This window comes from Macadamia integrifolia, chromosome 6 (genome assembly GCF_013358625.1).
Source record: "Macadamia integrifolia cultivar HAES 741 chromosome 6, SCU_Mint_v3, whole genome shotgun sequence".
Taxonomy (NCBI): Eukaryota; Viridiplantae; Streptophyta; class Magnoliopsida; order Proteales; family Proteaceae; genus Macadamia; species Macadamia integrifolia.
Window position 1 is genome coordinate 24,606,024 of NC_056562.1, and position 13,211 is coordinate 24,619,234.

The 13,211-nt window shown below is 38.5% G+C and overlaps 2 protein-coding genes and 1 long non-coding RNA gene across 3 annotated transcripts in view; all 3 read right to left on the reverse strand.

The window, feature by feature from the left end:
* Window positions 1–2,654: 2,654 nt before the first annotated feature.
* LOC122081493 (quinone oxidoreductase-like) lies at window positions 2,655–5,531 on the reverse strand. The gene is made up of 5 exons (XM_042648641.1): window positions 5,379–5,531; window positions 4,603–4,744; window positions 3,934–4,160; window positions 3,343–3,600; window positions 2,655–3,177 (listed from the first exon to the last, which is right to left on the reverse strand). The coding sequence occupies exons 1-5, from the start codon at window positions 5,418–5,420 to the stop codon at window positions 2,863–2,865; spliced, it is 984 nt and encodes a 327-aa protein (XP_042504575.1). The 5' UTR covers window positions 5,421–5,531; the 3' UTR covers window positions 2,655–2,862.
* Window positions 5,532–9,165: 3,634 nt separating this feature from the next.
* LOC122082020 (quinone oxidoreductase-like) overlaps window positions 9,166–13,211 on the reverse strand; it is a 6,653-nt gene continuing 2,607 nt past the window's right edge. The window contains exons 3-5 of the mRNA XM_042649508.1: window positions 12,566–12,792; window positions 12,009–12,266; window positions 9,166–9,717 (exon numbers count right to left, since the gene is read on the reverse strand). Coding sequence (XP_042505442.1) covers window positions 9,397–9,717; window positions 12,009–12,266; window positions 12,566–12,792 — 806 coding nt within the window. The 3' untranslated portion in view covers window positions 9,166–9,396. The remainder of the gene's footprint in view (window positions 9,718–12,008; window positions 12,267–12,565; window positions 12,793–13,211) is intronic.
* On the reverse strand, window positions 10,985–11,997 carry LOC122082022. Its single transcript, XR_006141267.1, has 2 exons — window positions 11,580–11,997; window positions 10,985–11,445 (listed from the first exon to the last, which is right to left on the reverse strand). It is a non-coding gene; the product is annotated as an uncharacterized LOC122082022 (long non-coding RNA).

Below are 13,211 nucleotides of genomic sequence, written 5' to 3' on the forward strand. Positions count from 1 at the left end.
CATATGCTTGAAGTGTCACAAAAGAAAACAATAATTCACAATTCAATTACAGACTCCAAGCAAAAGAAGAATAATTTCAAAAAATACAAGGAAACAAAAAAAATGAAGAAGAGGGAATGAAGGGTGCAATTAAATGTTTTTCTTCGAGTCGTGATCAATAACTTGTGTACAATATTCCTTACATGCATGATCGTGCATGAAAACCAAGTTGACCCATATGATAATTATGGGATTCTAAAAAAGGAAAATGAAGTATCTAATTTACCTGAATCTAATTGAGCCTTCAATGTCCCAAGTCCCATTGTTCATTATACATTTTGTTATTTTTCCAAATGTCTGTGCTTGAATAACTACTAAAGACTACTATGATTAATATACAATTATCAAATATATTCTCGTGATTGGTTTATTCAGATGTCTTAGTTTTTTTCATTTCAAATTCCTAATATTTAACATCATACATCCAAATTAAGAGAAGAAAGAAATGGTATTGTGAATATTTTGAACGAAAATTTAAATACCCAAACATCATGCTAATAAGATGGTTTTGTATTATTTGTTGTTCACACAAAATGAATTCGATTTTTGTTAAGAGAGAAAATCTAGCATAGAGATAAGCTCAGCCGTTCGAGCAAGGCTGGCTAAAGCCATGTATTAAAGTATCAGTATCAATCGTGACCAATACCATATGATACCCATACATTTGATATTATACAATCTGATACGTATCTATACAACCCTAGGTAGAAATGGTAGAAGAAAATACCTTTGGTAAGAAAGACACCTCAGCTAAAATGGCTATTATTTATGATACACCTTAGCAGTTTTTATTTATTTATTTGGTAGAAGATACACCTCAGCATTCACTGGCAGCGAAAACCGTCAGATGCTGGCAAAACATGGGACCCAGCTAGGAGATCAAGTCAGTAAACCAATAGGCGCGACCTTCGTGTGGCAACCAAGTCACGAGTCACACCCGTACAATTCCGAACAGTTACCACGATTTGCAAACTCTTCTATAAATATGGGGACAGAAGCAAAAGTTCAGTGCTGGGCCCCACTCGAAGAGACCAGTAATATCTTTACGGTACACAGACCTTCGCATTCTCTCTCCTCCACGACAAGAAAAAACCAATAAGATGAATTCATTTGGAACCTTATTATCGAGCTACAGTAACGAAAGACAAATTTACCGTAGGATGGTGATGATAGGTATGGAGACTGATGTGGCTATTAGGGATTTAGGGTGGTTGGATTTTATTTATGTTTGGAATTTTTCGGTCATCTCAACACAATAAGAAATATCGCGTCGCATAATAACATGACCCTCTCGCTTGTTGCCGCAGAGGCACAAGCTGCACTGGCACAGATTGAATTAGTAAAAGCAACAAAAAGTCCTTCCAATGTTTATCTTCCACTGATTTCCAACGTCGCGGGCCACCAGTTCACTCTGGCCCACTTTTACAGGAACAGACAAAGCTTCCGCGAAGGTCTCTCTCTGGTCTTGGATGGCGTTTGCGATTTTATATTCATGGACGTCTTGGACGAAAAGGTTCTTCAAGCCCAAGCCCAAGCCCAAACACAAAGCCGTTTGGAGTTGATTGGATTGGGACCGGTCAGACCGTTTGGAGAAGGGTCCAGCCGGCATGATGATATCCAGGGTCTGGCAGAGCGGCTCTCAGGATTGTCCATGTTTAGCCCGTTGGGTGGGTCATCTAGACCGCCTACCTTAAGCCCTAGAACAATTGCTGGATTGCCAATACAGACGGACCTGAATCCTATGGCCCGACCATGGAACCCGTATTTCACGCAGTTACGGGTGCCTGTGGAACAGAGGACTCTATTCGTTACTTTCTCAGTTGGGTGCTTACTCACCGAGAACGAAATCTATGATTACTTCACGGGGTGTGTATTCTGAATTTTCGGTTGTTTCATACCCGACCCGATGACGACCCGATAAAGAATTTGTATTGATGTTTCTTTTGGGTGCAGGAGATATGCTGATTGTGTGGAAAGTGTTTATGTGAATCATCATAATCCACGAGGAGTAGTGGGCCCCTCTCTATTCGGGAAAGTGGTGTTCCGGTCAGCATCAACGATCACGCATCTGATGAACGGTCTGGAAGTAATAAAGTTGACTACCGCAGGGAAACCTCTCTGGTGCCGCAGATTCGATGCAAGCTCCCAAGGCAGGTGGAAGAGAGGAAGGTAACTTTATAAAGTAAGATTTAGAATTAAGGGTCCAGCCTTTGCACCAACAGAATGAATAAGTTGATGTTGAGTAATAAAATTTGATGTTGTCTCTCTTCTTCATGTTTAGTTCTTATTTATAAGCTTCTCCTCCCAATTATTTGGGGAGGGGGAGAGAGTTCCCCTGGAAGTGTAGATTGTAGTCCTTAAAAAGATATCCATATGGATTCAATATTTTCCGAATAGCCAAAACTTTTTTTTCTTATATATTCATTATTGACTTAACGGTTAAAATGTCGATATAAGCGGACAACATGTTAATAGGAAGAGTTTGACAAAACTAAAGGAGTAAAGGTCATGCATTAGATCGACAACGATGTATTGCGCTACAACTAGAAGAGTTCTAAACGGCCAAAACAACAGTCTCTGATCAAATAAGTTTTGAATCCAACCATAGAGAAAAGTTTCAAAGAAATGAAAAGAGATTTGGCCGAAGCCTATCTATTACTATTAAGAAGGTAATATAGCATTTGCAATGGCAGTTGGCTCCATACCAGACTCAAACCAATTTCATGTAAAAGCACTCAGAAATACAAACTCAGGCTTCTCTTATTCCTTATTTTCATTACACATCAAACACATAGAAGTGGTCTGTATTTGTATGATTTATAGCTATTCACTATTTGGTATCAACACTATAGAACCAGATGTCTTCCGGCTCTCAAGGTCAGCATGAGCCTGTGCTGCCTGAGCCAATGGATATTTGTGGTTGACACGGATACGTAGAACACCTGATTCCACATTAGCAAATACCTCTCCAGCAGATTCCAGCAATTCATCCCGGGTTTCATTGTACAGCATGAGTGAAGGCGTCGTCAAAAACACAGATTTTACCGCAAGAGCTGACAATGGAAGTGGATCTGGTGTACCCGATGCCTGCCCAAAGTTCACCATGTAGCCCCGACTCCTTAAACATGCCAATGATCCCTGGATAACAGTGCTTACCAAGTAAGATAACATCTTATAACACATGATATGCTCTCGGCAAAATCATACTCCATAGCAAAAGATACCATAGTTACTGCCAACAACACCAAAACCAGGTAAAATAAGTTCAAAGTTCCAATACAGAAGTAAGTAGCAAATTGTTACCTCGAATGTATCTTTTCCCACAGAATCATAGACAACATGAACTCCTCCTCCAGATGTTATCTTCTTAACAGCTTCAACAAAATCCTCTTCCTTGTAATTTATGACATGGTGACATCCATCTTCCTTGGCTTGAACTGCCTTTTCTGCAGTTGACACAGTTCCAATAACAGTGGCACCCAGTGCATTAGCCCATTGGCACACTAGAGAACCAACTCCACCAGCTGCAGCGTGAACAAGGATTGTATGTCCAGATTCAACCTGAATTAATTGTCCAATTAGTCATATTGTCAAAGGGGGAAAAAGAACAAAGCATGTTGAGGGTCTTTTATTTTACTTTGGATTTTTTTTTTTTTTTTTTGGGGGGGGTGTGTGGGGGTTAGTCGCATGAATTTGATTTGTCAAGAGACCATGTTGTCATGTTCTTGAAGAGTATCTCTAAATTATGGTTTATGTATGGTGTTGTGCGTTCATTAGTGCAATGTGGAATTATGTGAAAAATCTTAGGACCCATTTAATGATGCATTGGTTCTGAAGTTATGCAAAGGACTATGGATTCTGAAGTTCAAAAACTGCCAGATAAACAGAACCTACCTTGAAACACCGGCGGACAAGGTACTCAGCAGTCATACCCTTAAGCATGATACATGCTGCAAGAATGGGGTCTATAGAAGGTGGGACAGGCACCACTACTTTGGCAGGAAGGATCTGTCCTTCACTGTATGAGCCCATTGGTGTTCCAGCATAAGCAACAACATCCCCAACTTTCCTGTCAGTTAATCCAGGGCCAACGGCTGTCACCACTCCAACTGCCTCCATACCTGCATTAGAACACTCCTGAACAAGTTGGTATCACCTCAACTCACACAAGGATTGACAGATTAGATGCACTCAAACTTGGTGAATCTCCTTGGAGGCCTAAAGATTTGGTGTGTCACTCGAAAAAAAGGAAACTGGCAATCATAGTTAAGTCAATACAATATAAAGGTCTTCACCCCAAAAAGAGCCCACTTCTATCAAAAGAAAATAAATCCACCAAGTATTTGCAGGGTATTTAGTTTCATGTACAGCATTCCTTTCTTCTCTCTCTCTCTCTCTCTTTTTGTGTTCTGTTTCCAGTGTTACACATACAGGGCAGCTAAACACCATCCAAAAGAACACCATAATTTTAGGCTTTCCAAAAGGACAAGAATACTAATGCAAGTGAAGGAATTTCCCAAACTTGATAGTCAGGAGAGGAATTAACTAGAAGTAGGAGCAAACCTGGAGTGAAGGGCATTGTAGGAGCTTTATAAACTCCTTTGCGGAAATACACATCAATAAAGTTGACTCCAATTGCCTTGTTCTTCACACGGATCTCACCCTCCTTTGGCTCTCCTATTTCCACATCCTCCCACTTCAGGACCTATAACCATATTATGACTCTGTAAATAGTAAACTTCCATAACCTAGCCATACATTTCAAAGGTCAATTCCATATGAGGAAGAAGAAAAAAATATGCAATTCAGGAGTCAGAACATTGAAGATTCCCAAAACTAAATAAAATGATGACAAAATTAAACGGATTTTTTCATAAATTAGCCATAGGATATCACATGAGAAGGTCCAAATAAATAAGTATATTCCAGAGCTCAAAGTGATTGGCTCCAATAGCAACCAATTTGAAACAGATTAGATGTTCGAACCAACCCTGAAAAAGGACAACTTAACAAAGAGAGAGCTTCAATTTACCTGGGATTTCAGTAGGGATTTATACAGAAAAGGATCTTACAGTTACCCAAGAATCATGTAAGCAGAAAGAAATTTCTCAAACTCCTAAAATCACTTCTGCCCAGAGTGGATTTGATGAACTAAAATAATCAACACTAGCAAGAAACATTTTCACTATCATTTTAATTGTACCCTCAATGGAGTGGATTCTGATGATTGAATGATTTTAATCTAGCAAATCACAAAAATGCCACAAAGATCATCTGACTAGGGCGGGCTCCAATGTGTGTGTGTGTGTGTGAGAGAGAGAGAGAGAGAGAGAGATTGCCTCTGATTCACCGAGCTCATGAACTCTGATCACCTTCACCATCTTTGATGCTGTGAGTTTCAAGTGCTCCAACAATGGGTCTAGCTGTACTTTGAGTTTCAAGTGCCCATTTAAGCAGCTTTATAGTTATCCACATCACTTCTTAATTCTTTCTTGATTCTTTAAATGTAGACACTCTTCTTGCCTAAATAAAATTAGTATTACCCTTTTTTAATGTAATCTCTGGAGCAGGTAGCCGTCAAATGGGTAGGTTATAGGTATACAATTGACCAAAAAAATAAATTTTTTTTTTTCATTTTGTTTTGATTTGGTCAATTCCTTTTTTTGTCAACACAAACCAATTGATTTATTAGAACTGCATGAGGCAAGCCTCTTAAGGCATGAGTGCAGAGCACGTTGGAGGTTATCTGGATTTTTTTTTTTTTGGTAAAAGTTTTAATTTCTAGATCAGGGTTCTAAAACTCAGATTCATTGGTCAGTAATCAGTATCAGAGATAAGAATGGTATCAGCCTTGACTAATCCAGATTATTTGGATTTTTTTTTGGTAAAAGTTTTAATTTCTAGATCAGGGTTCTAAAACTCGGATTCATTGGTTAGTAATCAGTATCGGCTAGATAAGAATGGTATCGGCCTTGACTAATCCTTGATTCTGATATTTTCGATCTCGATACACATATGTGATCATAAGGGTAAAATCATAATAAAAATCTTTTTTTTTTTCTGAAAAAATAGAGGTAAATTCATTTGATACGGTCTATCCAGGAAGATCCAGATCGGTAAGAATAATATTGGCCTTAATAGATCCCATGACTATTTCCAAGTTTTAGAACCTCATGTCCAAAGCATGTCAGAGGTTCGTAATTTTGGGATCGGTCTCATCTGATTGCAATCTGGTCTGCTTGGGATCAAAGGCAATCACTTTGAGTGAATTCCAAGTGTGGATTAGGCACCATAAAAGACAGATTCTCATATGAGGACTTGTCTCAAACTCATTCCTTTGTCTAAGTGGAAGTATAATTTCAAAAATCAGAACCAGATCGGCAAAATCCCTCAGATCGAATCATTATTGGTTGAGCCTGATTCTGACTCTTGATTGATCCAATATCAATCCATTCATACGATCAAGGGTAAAAATGGTAAAAAAAAAAGATATATGATGTTTTTTATAATAAAAATAAGGAAAAATTTATACAATCGGATCCAAATCGATATCAGTTGAGACCAATCACAAGTTTAAAACCTTGAATGGAAGATCGTCCTAATACCTCAAGAAAAAAAGGAACAAAACTCGCTCCATTTGGTGATGTTCCTTTAGAATGTTTTTAGAGTTATTTTATTTTGTAAGAATACAAAAAATATTGAAAATTTGTTTAGACACATCAATTCGTTTTTATATTTTGAAGAAACGGCTGAAGAGGGTCCCTGCAACACATTGATTTCCTTCTTAAAATGGCATAACATTTCAACTCCTGAAATTAAGGATGCAACGTGGCCGGGTTTTTGAAACCTCAGCCCAACCCAAGGTCTCTAAGGCTCGGCCCCAACTCAGCTTGACCCTAGGTCGGGTTTAGATATTTCAGTCGAGGCTTGGCTCTATCGGGCTCAAGGCAGGCTAGGCTCATGATGAGCTCTTAATTAAAGTATTGATCCTTGCCAACCAAGCTATCCCGTTAATAACCTACTTTAACAATATCCACCATATTTCCCTCTTATTCGTAGACTCTCATGTCTTCAGATTTGTTGAATTTAAATGGAAACAACCTGATTCCCAATCAGATTATATATAGGATGGGGTTGAGCCTGGACCAGGCCCAACCCGTTGCCTCAGCCCAAAGCCAGCTTAACGCTAGCTCGGGCCTAGGAATACTTTGGCCCGCCTTTCGGGCTGAAAAGCCAAATTGTTTCACCACCAAACACCATAATTTGGTTCACAACATGTGCAAATAATCTCTCTCTGATGTTTTTCCTGAGGAAAGTGAATTTTTTGTTAAACATCTCTTTCATTCACAGCCAAACGCCATAAATCCAACACACCAATTTATATTCATTGGAGCATCAACCATTGGTACACGATAAATCCAACATATCAACTATGTTCGCATTGAAACTTGATTGTTGGGGTTTTTTGAAAATTTCAACTGTGTTAGACATGCCAGGAAACCTTCTCACTTATTGTTGCCCCACCACCACTAGATTTGTTTCATATACAAATATGTCTAGGGACATGCCAGGAAAATTTCAACTCTATTGTCTAAGTGCTTAGGCAAGAAGGCGTTGTTATTTTTTATTTTTCCTATTTTCTAACATTATTTAGTAAGCTACATATATCTTATATCATAAAAAATCAACATTAAGTCACATCAAGTCATTAAAATCAACATTAAGCCACATTAAATCATAAAAAATCAACGTTAAGTCATAAAAGAATCAACATTTAGATATTGCTTTTGTTCTATAATAACTTTGATTGGTCAAATGATTTTATTTTTACATGAGACTTTTTGTATTAGATATAACATAAAATCAGCTTTCCAACGAGTTTGAGATTATTTAAATTTGAGTTGTAGGGATAAAATTATGTTCTGATCAAACTTATTTTAAAATGTGGGAATGCTCTTATAATTGAATAAAAATAATTTTATGGATATCAAAACAAAAGATTATTTTACTGTACTTCTGATTTTTAGCAATGTTTTAACATCATAAGATTTATAAAATTTTCATAATTGAGATAAATCACAATATTTAAAAGTTGAAAAGCAACCTTATAATCAAATCTAGTTTTTGTTCTTGGATGGGGGGTTGACTTTTTATCATTTTATCATTTTATTTTTAAACTATTTTTATTGAACTTAAATAAGGATATTTGCTTATTTATGAATAATATTTTAAATTCATTTACTTAAATGATATTTGGCATAAATAAGTTCTAGAACACAAGATGACATGCAGTGTAATAAGACGATTGTTGCTTAGGCCCCAAGCAAACCGCCTGGACGCCTTGACTACTATGGTGTAGATGGAGCTCCCATGAGAAGATGGTTGCCAAAGCAGAAAGATCATGATTCCATATGATCAATTTTAACCTTTCAAAGAAAGGGTAGATTGAGGAAATAAAACCAGATTAAGTAATCAGTAGTTTTTTTTTTTTTTTTTTTTTTTTTTCAACTTCAGAGTTCAGAGTTCAGAGTTCAGAGGGTTCATCAGTGGATTAACCATTAATTTCCCTAGGTTCTACTTGATCTTTTAGGAAATTCTTGAAAAGGCTAAGACACTCTGGAAGATGAGCCCTTGTGTTGTTTCCAGGGGGTTTGTGGTTGCCTTGAAGAGAGATGCAGATCTTTTGCTATGGTAGAGGGGATACTGAAATCATGGGCTGTGATTAGAATGGAATTTAAAGGGGTTCAGTTTATAACTTGAAGACAGATTTGAGGAGTTTTTCTTGAAATTGAAGTTTACATGCTAGATCTTTTGATGGCCTTATTTTTCTTTTGAGAGTGTGTTCTTCAAAATGAGGTCACAACCTCCTGGTCCAAATATACAAGGCCATCATTCAAAAAATTAATCATGAAATCAGACTGCATCTGTTCAGGTGTATATTGAAGTTTCAAAGAATTTAAAAGAGACTAGGCAGATGCCTGCCTTCTGCAATTGAAAAGGAGAATGTTACAAATGCGGAAGAGAGAGGAGAGATTCCGAAGAAGGAAGAAGCCTGAACTCTTGGCTTTACGGAGGAAACCGGCTGACCTCATTCTCTCAACAGATAAATTATAGGAATTCAAAGTCTATTCAAGTCTGGCTGCTTTGCTCTCATTCATGAATAAATACCGTAGAAGTAATAACCTACTAAACTACTCACTAATCACATGACTTACGTAGTGCTACTGACTCTCACAAATACCATGTTTGCACACATATATCCACCTCATGAACAAGCCATGCAAACCACGCTTTCATATAAAAGCACTCAGTTTTCATTTGACAGCAACAACCAAGAAGTTTTTGTATTCATATGATTTATAACTCCCCACCATCTGGTATCAACACTACAGAACCAGATGTCTTCCGGCTCTCGAGGTCAGCATGAGCCTGTGCTGCCTGCGACAATGGGTATTTGTGGTTAACACGAACACGTAGGATGCCTGAATCCACATTCGCAAAAACCGCTCCAGCGGATTTCAGCAATTCATCCCGAGTTTCAGTGTACTGCATGAGTGAAGGCCTTGACAAGAACAACGATTTTGCCGCAAGAGCAGACAACGGAACTGGATCAGGTATACCCGATGACTGCCCAAAGCTCACCATGTAACCCCGAGTCCTTAAACATGCCAATGATCCCTGTATAACAGCACTCATCAATTAAGATCAACATCATATAAGCATGGTATGCTCTGGGAAAATCATTCAATAGTAAAACCCCTGTTAACCACATCTAGACACTCTGGTTTATGGACTGTAATTACCTTCCATAGCAAAAGATACCATAGTCACTGCCAATAACAATTAAACAGAGGTAACTGTTTTACCATTTATTCAATTAAACATCTTCTACCCAGAGTCTTTTCTTTGTGAATATCCTTGGAACTTGGCAGACATGGAGCCAGGAATTTCTTTCTTTTCCTTTTTTTTTTTTTTTGGTGGGGTTTGGGGTTGAGGGTCTGAAACACCACCAACCATAGGGGGGAGTGAGAATCCGAGCTCCGTCCTGTAAGCAATTCTAACCCTTGTAGTTCACCACAATGTTTTAAATACTAGACCACATGTTAAATTCTGTCTTTAGAATTAATGGTCTAATTATCCTATCCAATGGTCCAAACAGTCTGACAAACTGAAATAGGGTATCATTCGTGATTTAGCATTAATGTAACATTGGCCATCAGCAAACCAGGCCATTGGTCTGGAGTCTGGACCAAGAATGGACCAATATGTTAATTTTGAGTGTCCTATGGATTATATGGGCCATGAGCTTATTATTTTTTTGTTCCTATTATAATGGATCAATTCTATAAGCCCAAATATTAGGGATTTCAGGCCTACATGGGATTCCGGTATGACCCGGTCCATGCGCTTGTGGGCTCAGTATGGGCCCATGGGATTAGTCAGGCCGAAGGCCTGGATACCCGTAGTTAGCCCAATAAAAAAGAAAAAAAGGCCTACATGGGATTAGTGTTAGTTTCTATTTAGCAAGTTGTATTCTTTATTTAGTAGTATTTAAGGCCGGATAGATGTCCTACATTCCAGCCCTTAGTTTCTATGTTGTTAAAATTCTAGAACATGTTCTACTTTGAAGAAGACTTACGTAATAAGGGATTCTCCCTATCATATATAGGTGCTTCCTATTTTTCTTATTACATTAGATTTGTAAATAAAGAGCAGGGGATCACACTACCCAAACGATTTGAGAAATAATTTAGCCTTGAGCTTGTGAGTTCTGTGAGAGACAGCATGGTTCTGTGGGACTCAAAACTACTATTTTGTGGGATGCACTAGGGAAACCCTGGTGGGATTACCAAGGGGTTGGAGTAGGTGTGATTCTTTTCCACACTAAAGTGAGAGGCCCAACATATCCTTTCTTCCTTCTCTCTTCTATCTTCTTCTTCTTCTACCTTTAACAGGTCAGATTTCTCCAATATCTACACACTGCACATACCAACTTTGGTCTTGGATATCATGTGGTTTTGTACTCAAAGTCTCAGATATCATCTTGGTGCAGAAATCACTACCAAAAAGTCCATAGAATCCTTGGTATTGGTAGGACTTTGTTTCCTTGTATGGTATCCAGTGGCAATAACATTCATGACCTATTTGCTATTTTCTCCTAGTTTTGTTCCTATACTCTCATCTTATTTTGTTCCTCAACTGTTATTTTCATTCCCCTACTTCCTTTTCTGTTAAGCCTTGCTATTTTTTTCACTTTAGTTGCTGTTTTCTGCTGTTTCTAACCTTAAGTTTCTAAATTTCAGCCACTTTACATTTTTGTAACTCATTGATATCTTGCATTGCATTTAGAGTACATAGGTGTTTTGAGAAGGGGAGGGGCAACTCATGAATATTGGGCCTCGCCACCTATATGTAATATACAAAGAGATGACAAACTTCCCCGGGGTGCCCCCCTAGCTCTGCCCATGTTACTTGGGGAAGTTTTATCCTCAAGTCCTTTTGCTTAATAAAATTTAACGTATTCCATTGGGCCTCGCCACCTATATGTAATATACAAAGAGATGACAAACTTCCCCGGGGTGCCCCCTAGCTCTGCCCATGTTACTTGGGGAAGTTTTATCCTCAAGTCCTTTTGCTTAATAAAATTTAACGTATTCCATTGGGCCTCGCCACCTATATGTAATATACAAAGAGATGACAAACTTCCCCGGGGTGCCCCCTAGCTCTGCCCATGTTACTTGGGGAAGTTTTATCCTCAAGTCCTTTTGCTTAATAAAATTTAACGTATTCCCCCCACCCCACCAAAAAAAATAAATTGTGGGGGGGGGGGTGACAATGAAACAAAATTGCTGGGTAAAATCGGTTGATGGATTTTTTTTTACTTGAAACTTTTCCTTTGCGAGGTTTTTACCTGGAAAAAAATGGAGCCTTATTGATCCAAATAAAGAAGAAAGTAACGAAATAGATACCTGGAATGTATCTTTTCCCACAGAATCATAGACAACATGGACTCCTTCTCCTGATGTTATTTTCTTGACAGCTTCAACAAAATCCTCGTTCTTGTAAATTATAACATGGTGGCATCCATCTTCCTTGGCTTGAGCTGCCTTTTCTTCAGTTGACACAGTTCCAATAACAGTGGCACCCAATGCATTAGCCCATTGGCAGAGCAGAGAACCAACTCCACCAGCTGCGGCATGAACAAGGACCGTGTGTCCAGATTCAACCTGCATCACCAGTGAAACAGTCGTACTGTTAAACAGGGAAAAAATAAAGACTTATGCATGTTGATTTGTCAAGAGATCATGTTATAATGTTCTTTTAGAGTATTAAACTATGTATTACACATGGTTTTTGTGCGTTCTTTAGTACAATATGGAATTACGGGAAAATCTTAGGACCCATTGAATTTTTAGCTTCCGTCTGAGGACATGGATCAAACCCTGATTCAGTTTCAGAAGTTATGCGAAGGACCAATCTAATATGGAATCTGAAGTTCAAAAAATGCCAGATGAACAGAACCAACCTTGAAACACCGGCGGAGAAGAAACTGAGCCGTCATACCCTTAAGCATGACAGATGCGGCAAACATGGGCTCTACAGAAGGTGGAACAGGCACCACTACATCGGCAGGAAGGATCTGTTCTTCACTGTATGAACCCATTGGCCTACCAGCATAAGCAACGACATCCCCAATTTTCCTGCCAGTTAATCCAGGGCCAACAGCGGTCACCACTCCAACAGCCTCCATGCCTGCATTAGATCACTTCTGAACAAGTTTGTATCACCTCAACTCAAACAAGGATCGACAGAATTAGATGCACTTAAACTTGAGGATGATATGGACTGTAATCCCAGAAAAAAAGTAACAGGAATTACTGAATGTGTTCAAATTCTTGCAAACTTGTACCATTAATTATAGTTTTAGTACTTCTTATCCAAAGGGTTCTTTAGGAAATAAATTAATTTGAAAGGTACACGTATAGATCAAACAGAGGTTTATTAAGTATTTATTCAGTCCAACTTACAAAGGGTGCAGGAGAAGTTGCACAAAGCAAGCTCAAAACTGCATGGTCAAGTCAAGACAACATGAAGGCCCTCAACCCAAAAACCTAAAACCAAAAAAGAGCCACTTCTGTACCCACCCAAACCCAAACCCAGCGCCCCCCCCC

Excerpts from the sequence above, each read along its gene's own strand:
- LOC122081493 (XM_042648641.1), bottom strand. The coding sequence starts at position 5,420 with ATGGTGAAGGTGATCAGAGTTCATGAGCTCGGTGAATCAGAG. Across the intron at positions 4,745-5,378 it reads ATGAGCTCGGTGAATCAGAG|GTCCTGAAGTGGGAGGATGT; the intron begins GCAATCTCTCTC and ends ATATGGTTATAG. Across the intron at positions 4,161-4,602 it reads TACAATGCCCTTCACTCCAG|GTATGGAGGCAGTTGGAGTG; the intron begins GTTTGCTCCTAC and ends GTTCTAATGCAG.